The following is a 13,794-nucleotide window of genomic DNA, read 5'->3' on the forward strand; positions in this document are numbered from 1 at the left end:
CATATAAATATGATGTGATATGATGTGATGTGGTGGGGTGTGTGTGTGTGTGTGTGTGTGAGAGAGAGAGAGAGAGAGAGAGAGATGTGTACGCAATGTTACTCTATGGTTATGATGGCGTTTGTCAGTAAAATCAGGAAAGATCTGATTGAAATGTCTTCTTATTCAGAAATTTTGGTTGGGACTTGATCAATGATCATCCTTCTATATAATATACATCACAACATTGTTTTGAGAAAAAAGAAAAAAAAAGTTCCCCAAATGAAGCACAATAAAAGTAATAGTACTTCTTTACAAAGCTAGTCTAGAGAAAAGAAGGACTAGTGGGGACATGATAGCAGTATTCCAGTATTTGAAAGGTTGCCACAAAAGAGGCACATATTTTCCAAAGCACTTATTTTCCAAAGCACAAAAAGGCAAGACAAGAAACAATGGATGGAACTAATCAAGGAAATAAGCAATCTGGAATTAAGGAGAATCTTCCTAACAGTGAGAACAATTAACCACTGGAATAGCTTGCCTTCAGAAGTTCTGGGTGCTTAATCACTGGAGGTGTTTAAGAAGAGACTACAAAGTAAGGGTATAGGGTCTCCTGCTTAAAGAAGAGATTGGACTAGAAGACTTTGATGGTCCTTTCCACCTCTATTCTGATTGATTGAAAGCGATAGAGGTATATTTCTGATAATAAGAAACTGATTACCGATACAAGATGGCAGGGGGTAATCCCAAGTTCTTCTTTCTCCAGTCATGCATTTTAGAAGACTGCTCCCATGGAGTGTGTAACCAGGATTACATCCATAAATGATAGTGCTGCCAGCAAAATGGCCTTGATCACTGATTTTGTATCCAAATTGTGGAACACCTGGATCCTCACAGTGAGAAAGTTCAAAACCTTTGAAAGGAAGGAAAGAAAGTCAACAGTGTTTCCAAGCTAGGATTCACCCCCCCCTCCAAAAAAGCATAGATTGTAATTTAAAAATAGGTTGTTTAATGTGATCATTTGTTGCTTTCTAACTATGTATGTATGCGTGTATGCATGCATGCATGCATGTAAGTATGCATGCATGTAACATTTGAGCCCATGTATATATCTATGTATGTATGTATGTATGCATGCATGCATGCATGCATGCATGTAAGTATGCATGCATGTAACATTTGAGCCCGGGTGGCACAGTGGTTAGAATGCCATAGCGCCATAGACTGCCACCCCACTAACTCTGCCCACAGTCTGGATGTGATCCTTAGTGGTTCGAGCTTAATTCAGCTTTCCATCCTCTGAAGGTCAGTAAAATGAGGAACAAGATTGTTGGGAGCAATATGCAAATAATGCTGACATTCTAAACCACCTAGAGAGTGCTGTAAAGCACTATGGGTCGATATTTAATTTCCCAGGCTAGTGTTTTTCTTACTGCTATAATATTTTGAGCTGATGATGAAAGAAAAATTGATTAAATTGATTAAAAAATTTAAGAGACTTCTTTATCTCCAGCCAGACATTTTGACCAACCATTGGACAATTTGACCATCCAATGTTTATCTTCACCAGCAGCAATACATTGTGTATTTATTGTTAAGAGGCGATATATATTAGTTTGGGCATACATTTGGATTACATATTATGCAGCTCTTTCTAATAATGAAAAAGCTTTCCACTGCCATAGCCTATCCTCTAAGAACAATTGATGAGGTATCTTCCAGAACCAGCTCCTTGCCCAACCTATGGTCATTAGCCATGGTTATTTCTATCTTCAAAAAGGGAGACCCAAGCCCAGTTGAAAATTACAGACCAATCTCACTACGTTGCATCACCTGCAAAGTCATGGAATCAATTATAAACCAATCTATTACCCTCCACCTAGAGACAATCAACCTAATCTCTAATAAGCAGTTTGGTTTCAGAAAAAAAAATTGTCCTCTAATCTGCAACTCCTACACTACAAAAACATTTCGACTACACAACTGGACCAGGGTAAAGCAATAGATACAATTTACATAAACTTCTGCAAAGCCTTTGATTCAGTGGTACACAACAACCTATTGTTAAAACTAAGCTCTTACGGCATTTCTAGATCCCTGCACAAGTGGATAGCTGTGTTCCTGTCAAACAGGCCACAAGTAGTCAAAATTGGAGTGCCCTATCAAACCCTGCACTAGTTAACAGTGGTATCCTCCACTGGCAAGCACCTTAGGACCCACACTATTTCTGCTTTACATAAATGACCTTTGTGATCATATTATAAGCAGCTGTGTCCTCTTTGCTGATGATGTAAAACTATTTCACACCACCGATAATACTTCTGTTCTACAAAGTGACCTTGACTATGTGTCAGAATGGTTGGAAAATTGGTAACTCCTAATCTCAAGCAACAAATGCTCTGCCTTAAACATTGGCAACAAAAATCAGAACACTAAACCTAAGTTGAGTGGATACGACCTCGTAGACTACCCTCACTCAGGCACAGATCTAGGAGTAGTCATCTCAAATGATCTAAGCCCCAGAGTTCACTGTAACAGCATTACCAAAAAGGCATTAAAAGTTGCTAACCTAATTTTGTGAAGCTCCTTCTCTGGTAACATTGTACTGCAAACTAGAGATTACAAAACTTTTGCCAGACCAGTTCTTGAATATAGCTCATTTGCCTGGAGTCCACACTATGTAGTGGATATTAATACCATCAAGAGAATACAGAGGTATTTCACGAGAAGTGTACTCCACTCCTCTGCTTTCAATAGAATCCCTTATGCCACCAGGCTTGAAATTTTGGGCTTGGACAACTACGGTGATTAAGGTCTGACGTAAGCGTAGTATACAAAATTGTCTGCTACAATGTCCTATCTGTCAATAACTACTTCACCTTCAACTGCAATAATACAGGGGCAATCAATAGATACAAACTCAAGGTATACCACTCCAAACTCTATTGCAGAAAATATGACTTCAGCAACAAAGTGGCCAGTGCCTGGAATGCTCCACTTAACTCTGTTGTTACATCCTAAAACCCCTATAACTTTAACCTTAAAATGTCTAGCGTGCATCTCACCCCTTTCCTAAAAGGTCTGTATGGGGCATGCATAAGCGCACCAGTGTGCCTACCATACCTGTCCTATTGTCCCCATTTATTCATACCCATTTCCTATGTTCATGTCCATGTTTATACTTACACCTGTTATCTCATACATGTTGGACAAACTAACTACCAACTAATTAACTAAATAATGTCTATTAAGTATTATTTCTGATTAACTTGGAGTGCATTATTTTCATCAAGTTTATAGCAATAGCAATAACACTTAGACTTTTATACTGCTTCACAGTGCATTACAGAACACTCTGTGTGATCTACAATGTCAGCATATTGCCCCCAACAATCTGGGTATTCATTTTACTGACCTCAGAGGGATGGAAGGCTGAGTCAACCTTGAACTAGTCAGGATCAAAGTTCTGGTAGTGGGCAGAGTCAATCTGCAATATTGCCTTCTAACTACTGTGCCATCATGGTAAAACAAAGGTCATGCTAATTTCTTATTTGATTCTTTATTTTATTTTCTGAAATACTTACTTGTATATACGAGCTGAAATCCTTCATCTGTACCCTCAGCATCTGAATTAAATTCAAGCCAAAGATGATTTGAAGTACTGCTTAGTGTTAGCCCTCTTAGAGAAGCTCCAGTAAATGCACCCAGCAAATGTGCTGTATTATCTTTCCCATCATATATCTGAAAAGCAAATTGACTTTAGATAATTTCAATAAGCATAAAACAAAGAGTAAACACAAAACTTCCACAGAGATAGATCAGGACTGTTAAATTTACTTAGTTTGATAATACAGAGTATTGTCTCAAATTCTTAGTACTTTTTAAAAATGTCAAATTATTTTTTTTAAAAAAAATCCATGACAAAGGTAGGACTTTCACTTCAGCTTATGATTTGTAAACAACTGTTTACATTGAGAGTCAGCATTTTAATGATGGCACTTGTTTTCCCTTTTCAAGTCATATTAAAAGAGTCTCTGAAGTTTATTTCTATGAAAACAGTTTACTAATTCACATACTGATATCAAAACAAAGCAAATGACTGCAGTGGGACTAGCAAACAAACTAGCTATAAGTCTAAAGGACATTGTAATCTATATGCAAATTAGACATCTAGGCTGCGTGGTTGGCTTTGAAGTACCAATTTATTTATTATCTTAAACAATTTCCACTCCCCTGCAGATATCCTTGGAAAATAAGGGGAACATAAGAAATTCTTAAAAAGATAAGGATTATGTTCACTTCCTACACTTCATGGTGTTACTAAATTAACTCATTTTATGGGTTCACCTAAAACACTGAATTATAAACTGCCAGATATGTTGGTTCATACAACATACAGAGGAGAGAGAAAAAGGGAGGAAAGGAAAGGGAGAGACAGAGACAGAGAGACGAGATAGAGACAGACAGAGATAGAGAGACAGAGAGACACACGCAGAAAGAGACAAAGACACAGAGAGAGAGAGAGAGAGAGAGACAGAAAGAGAGAGTTTACTTTATTAAAACTTATGTTATGTTATAAATATGTAATTATTAGATGCTGAGTTTTTTTAGAAAAATATGGCATTAATTTAGCAAACATTGTAATAACTTTTCCAAATTTCAAGAGATAGTTTACATTTGCCTACAGTTTGTAATGTGACATAGAGCTGATCCTGAGAAGGGGAAAGGAATAAATGAATCATTAAGGTGGCACTTGAAGAAGTTTCCCTTGCACATATGTGCTAGTCATTCCCAACTCTAGGGAGCAATGCTCATCTACATTTCAAAGCTGAAGAGCCAGAGCTGTCCGAAGATGTCTCCCTGGTCATGTAGCTGGCATGACTAAATGCCGAAGGCACATGGAATGCTTTATCTTCCCACCAAAGGTGGTCCCTATTTTTCTACTTGCATTTTTACATGCATTTGAGCTGCTAGGTTGGCATACGCTTGGACAAGTAAAGGGACCTCACTCCGTTACGGGATGCTAGGGATTCGAACCGCCTTTCTGATCGACAAGCTCAGCATCTTAGCCACTAAGCCACTGCGTCCTTTATTTTGTTCTAAGTAATCACAAAAAAAGAGTAGTCCTAGAAACCCTGTAATGCCTGATTATTGACCTTTACCAAGACTTACAGCAGTCACAAATTGACCCATGTGTGGTTCCACTTATTTATGATTAAGACATGCAAGCATACCAATTACTTATGAAACACAGTATATTAAACCACAACTACTTCTGGACATGAGGACTCATGTGATTCCATGGGACGTATTCCCAGAAAAGCATAGGTAGAATCTCAGACTTAAAGCAGTTCTTCCTCTATATTCCAGGATGGAGGGTACCCACTTAGTCCTCAATTGGCACTCAAATTTAACCTAGTCCAAACTTTCCTTGTCCATCCCCATAGGCAGGGGTGGTATTCACTTACCTTCCCTACCAGTTTGCAAATACCTACAGCCTTCTGCGCACATGCTTTGAGTGAAAAAAGGGCCTAAATGGGATGCCGTAGAGCTGGGGTGGGTGGGCGGGACCACCTGTGATTTCTGCTATCGGTTCAGGCAAACCAGTCAGAACTGGTAGAATACCACCTCTGCCCAAAGGTATACCTTCCATTCTAGTTGCAAGCAGCTCAACAGAAGGGTACATCTGCTCTTTGGAAGCAGTATAAAGGAAAAGTACCACAGACACCACTCAGATTTCAATTAGGAAGGGAAACGAGACATTTGTTGCACATCTAAAGATCTTATTATCCAGAGCTCAGTAAGGAGTTACAAGAAATCCTCAACTTATAGCCATTTATTTAATGGTCGTTCAAAGTTACAATAGCACTGAACAAAGTGACTTATATGACCAATGCTCACACTTATGAACTTTGCAGCATCTTCCTGGTCACATAATAAGTGCTTGGCAACTGGGGTGTATTTAAGATGGTCCTTATGATGCAACCTTAACAGCTGGTTTCTGACAAGCAAATCAAATGGGGGGAAGGAGCCTGATTCACTTAATGCCTGCTTGGTTCACTTAACAACTGCAGTGATTGGCTTAACAAAAAGGGTTGTAAAATGAGGTGCAGCTCACTTAACAATGCTTTTGTTTAGCAACAGAAATTCTTGTCCTACCTAACATGGGTCGTAAGTCAAGGACCAGCTTTAACATGGAGCATCAGAAATGATGCAGCTTTTTCCTGAAATCAATATGCATCCAGGGCTGTCTTTTCCAAATTCAAACTGTTGTCTGAGCATTTAAATTTTATCAAGCTAAGTTTTTAAATCACTGGTTTGCATGAACTAACACCCCTCCTCTGCTTTAAATGCAGGAGTTAGTGTGCCGTAAACCGAAGCATCCATTTTACAGAAAAGTATGCAGATGTCATCCAATTAACACCTTCATTTTAATATCCCACCTTTGTTTTGATCTCAAAACTCAAAGCTAGTTTTTAATCCATTAAAACTTCAGCTATCAAACAAACAAAGCAAATAAAGAAAAGCAAACATGACCAGAATAAGGATATTTTCAAGAATATCCTATATGGCATTTTCCGCTCTGTTTTAAATAGTGTCCAATATGATCTTTCACTGATTTGTTGATTGATTTATATTTTAATGATAAAAATGCTTATAACAGCATTCTGAAAGAATGAAAGAATGAAATATAACTATACCTAGGCACACACAAAAATGTACATTCAGTTAAAGTTCAGCTCATGAGGCTGGGTAAGCTTAGTCAGAATAAGTTTCATTTTAACAGATTGGAAATGATGGAATGATTCTGTGAAGAGTTTTACTTTGATACTTAATTTGACATTCTTTAGTGCTGCATAATGTTCTTCATCTTCTTGACCAGGGTTTCCTCAACTCCAACAGCTTTAAGTTTGGTGAACTTCAACTCCCAGTATTCCTCACTGGTGGGGAATTCTGAATTTTGGAAGTTAAAGTCCACCCATTTCAAAAGTTGTTGTGGTTGAGAAAACCTGTCCTAGACTCTTAAATCAATTGCACCTTAAATCTAAATAAGAATCATTTGCTAATAAAATTTTTCATAAATAAAACAGAATTCTTTTATAAATTCCACCAAAACCTTTAACACATATTTCTGAATGGGGATATAACCTATGCTATTTCAAACTATCACACATATAGTCCTCAATACACTTCAAATCTCCCTAGATAATGTAATCTTTAGGATTATAAACTTAATGTTAATTGTTACACAATACATACTTAAAAAGACAATGTCAGGGTTCCAAGTAACATCCCCAATGAAAGAAGACTCCAAGGCTTGAGATTCCTCAAAGTTCCATTTTACTAGAGATGTCATATTGGCAAATCTGGGAAAACCTGAATCTGAAAGTTTCTAGGTTTTCCCCACACATACAAAAGTTCAAATCCGTGCCCAGCACCCACATGCCCATCATATGGTCCAATGAGGCACCATCCAAAACTGGAGAGGCCTCCCAGTCACCTCATCACAGTTGCAGGACAAGGTGGCCTTGACTCTCTGAGAAAAGAATGTTATTTTGGCTATATATCACACATACTCCATACAATCCCCCTCACGTTTTCCTATAGTAGAAAATATGGCAGGCCTGAAGGCCCAAATGTAAAAGATGGCTTCCAGGTCTGACAGACAATACATAAAATATTTGGGTCCCTGAGCTGTCCAGCAGCATACTTTACTTGAACAAATCCTTATGAGCAAATTCAGAATAAAAATTGTACCAGCTACCATTAAGCAAACAAATTTAATACAAGTAGTCCTGGACTTATGTCCACAATTGAACCTAACATTTCTGTTGTTAAGAGAGACAGTTGTTAAGTGAGTTTTGTCCTATTTTTTTAATCTTTCTTGCCATAGTTGTTAAATGAATCACTGCAGTTGTTAAGTTAGTAACACAATTGTTAAGTGAAACTGTCTTCCCTATTGACTTTGCTTGTCAAAAGGGGATCACATGGCTACAGTATCCATCATAAATGCAAATTACTTGCCAAGCATCGGAATTTTGGTCAGGTGACCATGTGGATAGTGCAACCGTTTTAAGTATGAAAAACATCCTTAAGTTTCTTTTTCCAGTGCCATAACTAAACAATGTGTTGCAAGTCAAGGATTGCCTGTATAGATTGCTATTAATATATTATACAGGTGTACATACTCAGAGATGCATCCTTATTCAGCCTGAATCCATGATAAAATAATATTTTTTTAAAAAATATTATTTATTGTTTTAGCTATTTAAAAATATTAAAAAGTAAAAAATACTTTACATTTTTTTTGTTGGTTAACTTGAAATAATTTATGACAGCCTGATTAATGGCACCTATTTGCAGAAATAAATATATCCCTTCCAATATCCAACATACCTTAAGAACATCTGCTTGTGCTAAATGGAATGTTCTGGCAGAAATATTAATTCCCTTCCCTGCTTGCACCTGAATGCTGTAAATACATTCGTGATTGTTGTCATAGTTGAGGGGATAATTGGGGGACAGTAATATTCCTTCATTAGTGGTGGCAGAAGCTCCACATTCAGCTGCAGGTAAAACAGAATTCAGTGTGTAACTTAATAGAAAACATACATGAAATTGCATTGCAGTTTAATAAACTGTCCTGACTTGCCAACATAAAATTCCTGATACATATATACATATGTGCATATGTGCATATGTGCATATGTGCATATGTGCATATGTGCATATGTGCATATGTGCATATGTGCATATGTGCATATGTGCATATGTACATATAAACATGTGTGTGTGCGTGTGTGTTTGTGTGTGTGTTCCAGCATAATTCTGGAACGCCTCGAGCAATTTCAACCAAGCTTGCTACACAGATGACTTACTCTCTGGGGAAAAAAACCACTGTGAAAATAAGATACCTCTAACACCCCTCAGGATGCGTGTTTTGTTAAGATACAGCTTGTTGTGCCTTAAAATGGCTTTTACTGTACTGCCATAAAATGGCTTCTACTGTACAGCGCAGTGGAGTTGTCGTGGTAATGACATCACATTACTCCATAAGGGGACTCCCTCTGGTAAATGGGAAAATCCAACATTAGAAATTATGTTTGGTCTGGATTATCTATTTGTAAACTGAAAACCTGTTTCACGCCTTGTTGTTTTGGTAACAGAGTTTTCCTATGAAGATATTCTTTCTTATTCTCTGCATCATCCAAAAGACACCCCTGAAAATAACTGATGATGAACCTTTCAACTGATGATTAACTAGCTTGTGAAAATTTATAGTTACCTTTCCTTATTCTAGGCAGAAAGGGGCATTTTTATTTAAAAAAAAATTCAAACAAGCAATATAATAACATATCAAAACTATCACTGGACAAGATTCTATTTATTATCACATTGAACAGTTGTCTGAACACATGCATGAAACTGTAGATAAAAACGTGTTTCTGACATAACATAGGCACAGGAAATCCCAGCAAATTAATTATCTCAACAAGCAGTTTTCTCACAGAGGGGGAAAAAGTACCCTCCAAACATTAATTTTGTGTGGTAGGTTTATTTTAAAATACTAGTGGGAATTATATATACTGTATAGTATATACACAAGGCTTCATGCTTTGTAAAAACTACGTATAGGAAACATGGCTGTTTAGGTCTTCTGCTTAGAGACAATATTTAAAGAAAAAATATCATTTTATCAGCAGCATTTTCTTATCTTAATTAAAATATGTTTTGGAATCATTTTGTGTGAACTGTTTCCAGATTGTATTTTCGCACTTCACCCAATCAAATTCTATGAGTGTCTGGATTTACTATAGCTTTCATCTGTGCTTCGACATAGTTTCAGCAAGGAAATTCAAATTAAAACGTTTTGCTCAATGGCCATTCTTTAGGGGCTCAGAAGAGAGAGAGCTATAAATGTGAGATAATTTTTAAAAAGCTATAAAAGCTATGCTCTGATAGTGTAAGGAAGACATGGCTTTTTTCTCTCCATGTTGAACATGTTTAAAAATGTGAAGGGAAACACTGAACCAGAACATAAAGAGGATGTTATTATAAGAGACAGATTGGATTTTAGGATTAAAAATGCAACCTACTTTAGACTGTTATAAAGAGAACTAATCAGAAGAAGAAATTAAACGAAGTTTTATAAGATTCTTGACAGCCGTGGGTCAGGCATGATTTGATTAAAATTCCTCTACCAAGTACAGAGGTTGGATTAGTGTCAATATTATTATACATTACAGGAATCACAGGACCTTTATGGCAAGGACCTACCACCTTTTTATCAGTTCTTACCCACTACTTAATTCTAATACCCTTCATGTCATTAATTTTAGAAGCAGTAGGTTTCCAGACATTTCTATTGAAACTGAATTGAAGGGTTCTTGGTGAAAAAGCTGTAGTGAGAAAGTGAAAAAGTCTCACTTCCATCAACACACATAGAGTGGAACAAACACTGTGTTTTTTTTATAGGTACTACTATATATAAGAAAAATCAAATATTATATGTAGCAATTGTTTTCAACTGAAAATAATATATTTCTAAGGGAGAATAATGGTAAAAGAATGACAATAAACACTGACCAAGTCTTCTGGAATTTTCTTTTCATTAAATATGGTTGGACACAAGAATGATAACCAGAATTTGAGATGTTTCTAAATGTTTTCAGATTGGATTTATTAGATGCTAATTACTGAGTTATTCCATTAGAAGATTGGCAATGCTGTTCCACACTTCTAATGAAGATTTTGGAAACAGGATAATTTTGGCTATGGTCTACTTTTAATTTATTCTGTACTTCTGGAACAAAGGCAAAATTGACAGCTGATATTTTGATACTTTTTCAAAACTTTACATGTTAAACACATCCTTAAGGTAGAATTAATAAAACAGAGGAAAAGTTATATAGAACAGTTGAACATTAAAACTCAAAACTGGACTAAACCAGAAATACCTAACAAATCAAAGTGAAAAGACATGGGAAATGTGAACACTGTATTGTACCAAAAGTAATAGGTATGCACCATGCTTAGACATGCTGTATAGTTGCAAGTTTATGGACAATGACTACACATACAAGCAAATGAAAGCAGCTGACCACGTACCCACACACCTGGGCAGAGGTGCACTCCACACTCTTCGGCCACCACCAAGGCAGATGATTTCTGAAACTCCCTCTAAGCGGTATCCAGAAGAACAGGAGAAAGTAAGAGTATCTCCTACTTCAAAGGTATATCCAATTCTACTTCCAAATTGAGGTGTTCCAGGGTTCTCACATGGTTCTAGATTGTATTCTAAGATGGAAATAAAGGACCAAATCAACAGCTCATTTAAAAAGTTTCAGCATCTGACAAACAAAGATGTAACTCAGCCCAAATCATTAAGTGTTGCTATCTTATTATAGATCACACATGTGTATCTGAAGAGCAGTTTAGCCTTCAGATATTCCCACTACCACATACATGGTCAAATAAGTAATAGCAATTCAGATGAAATTTATAATCATGCTCATACATGTTCAATACAATCTGTGAGAGGCATGTTTATGATTCCAATCACAGCTATAAATGAATGTGAGTCCAACTTATAAAATTATCCAAAAATATCTGCATCCTGAAAACAAGATCTATTTTCTTATTTGGAATATTATGTCTTGCAATTGGTCTTGAAGCCACTCTGATGTGCTGTGATGTTCCTGTTAAGTAACATACTTTACTTTTATTACAATTTTCTTCAACACCGGTACAACAGACATATTGAGATCTGTGTAATGGAAGTAACATCAAAAGCAATTGCAAAATGCATACTTTAAAAGAAAAAAAAACCCATCGGAAAAAAAAGGTAATATTTGGATTTCTCCTTCTCGCCATGCCCCATCTTCGTGACTCTCTCTGAGGTAACTAACACATTTTCTTCAACCTAAAAAAAAAGCTCGTTGTGTTCCCTTACCCGAGAACGAAATATTAAATCCTTCATAAGATATTGAAAAGTCAGAAATAAAGCGCAATTGAGCCCTGAAATTTCCATAGAGACCAGCATTGATTGGAGATGGTAGTTCTGAGCCAGTCAGGCGTGCTAGTGGTTGAGTGAAGCTGCGATTCTCTGTGATTAGTAGGTAGTCATGATGATCTTCCAAATGGAAGGTGTGAAAGGTGAACTGCACTCCTATTAGAAAAATAAAATTAGACTCACATAGTTAACATGAAACCAATTATATCACTGATTAAACTCATACATTTCATTCCAACCATGGGCTCAGAAAATTAAACAAGGTTTATTTTACCCTTGCCCTCAGAGTTTTCATCTATTTTGTCTCTCATCTTTATTGAAACCATTTTTTTTCTATGTCTGTGGATTATTCTACATTTTGAGAGTATTTAACAATAGAGCTAAAAAGTCACTACTTTTCATTTACAAACAAAAGGAAAATGTTAACGCTAAATGTTTGCCAAAACTAAATAAAAACTAAACTGAATTAAACAGTAAATTAAACTAAACTAAACAACAATATTTTTTTTAAAAAAAAATTCTTGACAGTTCAAATGGTAACATTAAGGGTGCATAATATGAAACATGATTAAATGAAATATAAATGCATACCTTTTCCATGTGTTACATCCACAGTCCATGTGCAATTCAATGAATTTGGATACAGTTCAGGATAACCAGGAGACAGAATTGTTCCACTAGGTCCTCTAACATCCCCTCCACATAGAGCTGAAATTGTAAGGCCACAATGTAAGGAGGAGAATATAAGAACATCAGCATAGATAATCATTATAAATTTCCCAAAGAATAACTAGAACTTCTAATGTCACTACTTAAACAATGGTATGTAACTGGGAGAACCTGAGAAAATCCATACAATAATCTCTAAATGCAACCAACATTTACAACAAAGTGCTCACAAAGGAACACAATTACTGGTAACACACTAATTGTTAAAAAGTTTTGGTGATAAGCATTCCGAATTGCTGTGATTGATTTCAAAGAATGAAAAATTGAAGAATGAAAAAATAAAACTTGTTGAACTCTTGTCTGTCTGTCTGTCTGTCTGTCTGTCTGTCTTTCTGCCCATCCACCCATCATCCATCCATCCATCCATCCATCCATCTATTATCTATCTATCTATCTATCTATCTATCTATCTATCTATCTATCTATCTATCATCTATCTATCATCTATCTGAATACCTTATACATTTTTGAAGGACTGGGGAAATCAAAGCATATGCTGAAATGTTTCATGTCTTCTACATTTTTGTCACCCTACTTCCAATTATGTTAAAGGTTTGCCATAATAATTGATACCTAAATTTAAACTGGCATATTATAATATTGTATTCTATTATAAATAGGTTTCTCCAGCATCGTTCTCAAATATTCCATATACCCTCATATATCTGAAATTGCAAACTTGCTGATGAAAACAGACAAAGGAAGAAATCAGTTCTGAAAAGGAGTTTGCTTCTTGACAGAGAAATATTATGACATTATGGTTCTTCTAGAAAGCTTGTGAGTAGTAATAACCATTTGAAACATTGCTTTGCAGCATTTTGCCACTTTATGCTCAACTAACAGATATAGAAATATGCTGCAAAATTGAGAAACACTCAATTTCCTGTGTTCAGGAAAGCAGATCTCAATGAAATATAGATGCTTCTAGATTTGACATCATTCAGAAGACTGAAGCTCAGAGTTTACAACAATATGTAAAAGTTCTAATACAAAAACAAACTAAAGAAAATCATAATATCATATCTAGCAAATATTAGATAAAACTCCTATGGCACAAAAAAGAATGATATGTT

At 36.0% G+C, this 13,794-nt stretch overlaps 1 protein-coding gene across 1 annotated transcript in view; it reads right to left on the bottom strand.

The window, feature by feature from the left end:
• Nucleotides 1-13,794, bottom strand: part of CSMD3 (CUB and Sushi multiple domains 3) — a 791,530-nt gene that overhangs the window by 222,713 nt on the left and 555,023 nt on the right. The window contains 6 exon segments of the mRNA XM_032222292.1: nucleotides 701-892; nucleotides 3,564-3,720; nucleotides 8,377-8,546; nucleotides 11,089-11,277; nucleotides 11,933-12,148; nucleotides 12,584-12,700. Of these exon segments, the coding sequence (XP_032078183.1) occupies nucleotides 701-892; nucleotides 3,564-3,720; nucleotides 8,377-8,546; nucleotides 11,089-11,277; nucleotides 11,933-12,148; nucleotides 12,584-12,700 (1,041 nt within the window).

The sequence above is a fragment of the Thamnophis elegans genome, chromosome 8 (assembly GCF_009769535.1).
Source record: "Thamnophis elegans isolate rThaEle1 chromosome 8, rThaEle1.pri, whole genome shotgun sequence".
Lineage (NCBI taxonomy): Eukaryota > Metazoa > Chordata > Lepidosauria > Squamata > Colubridae > Thamnophis > Thamnophis elegans.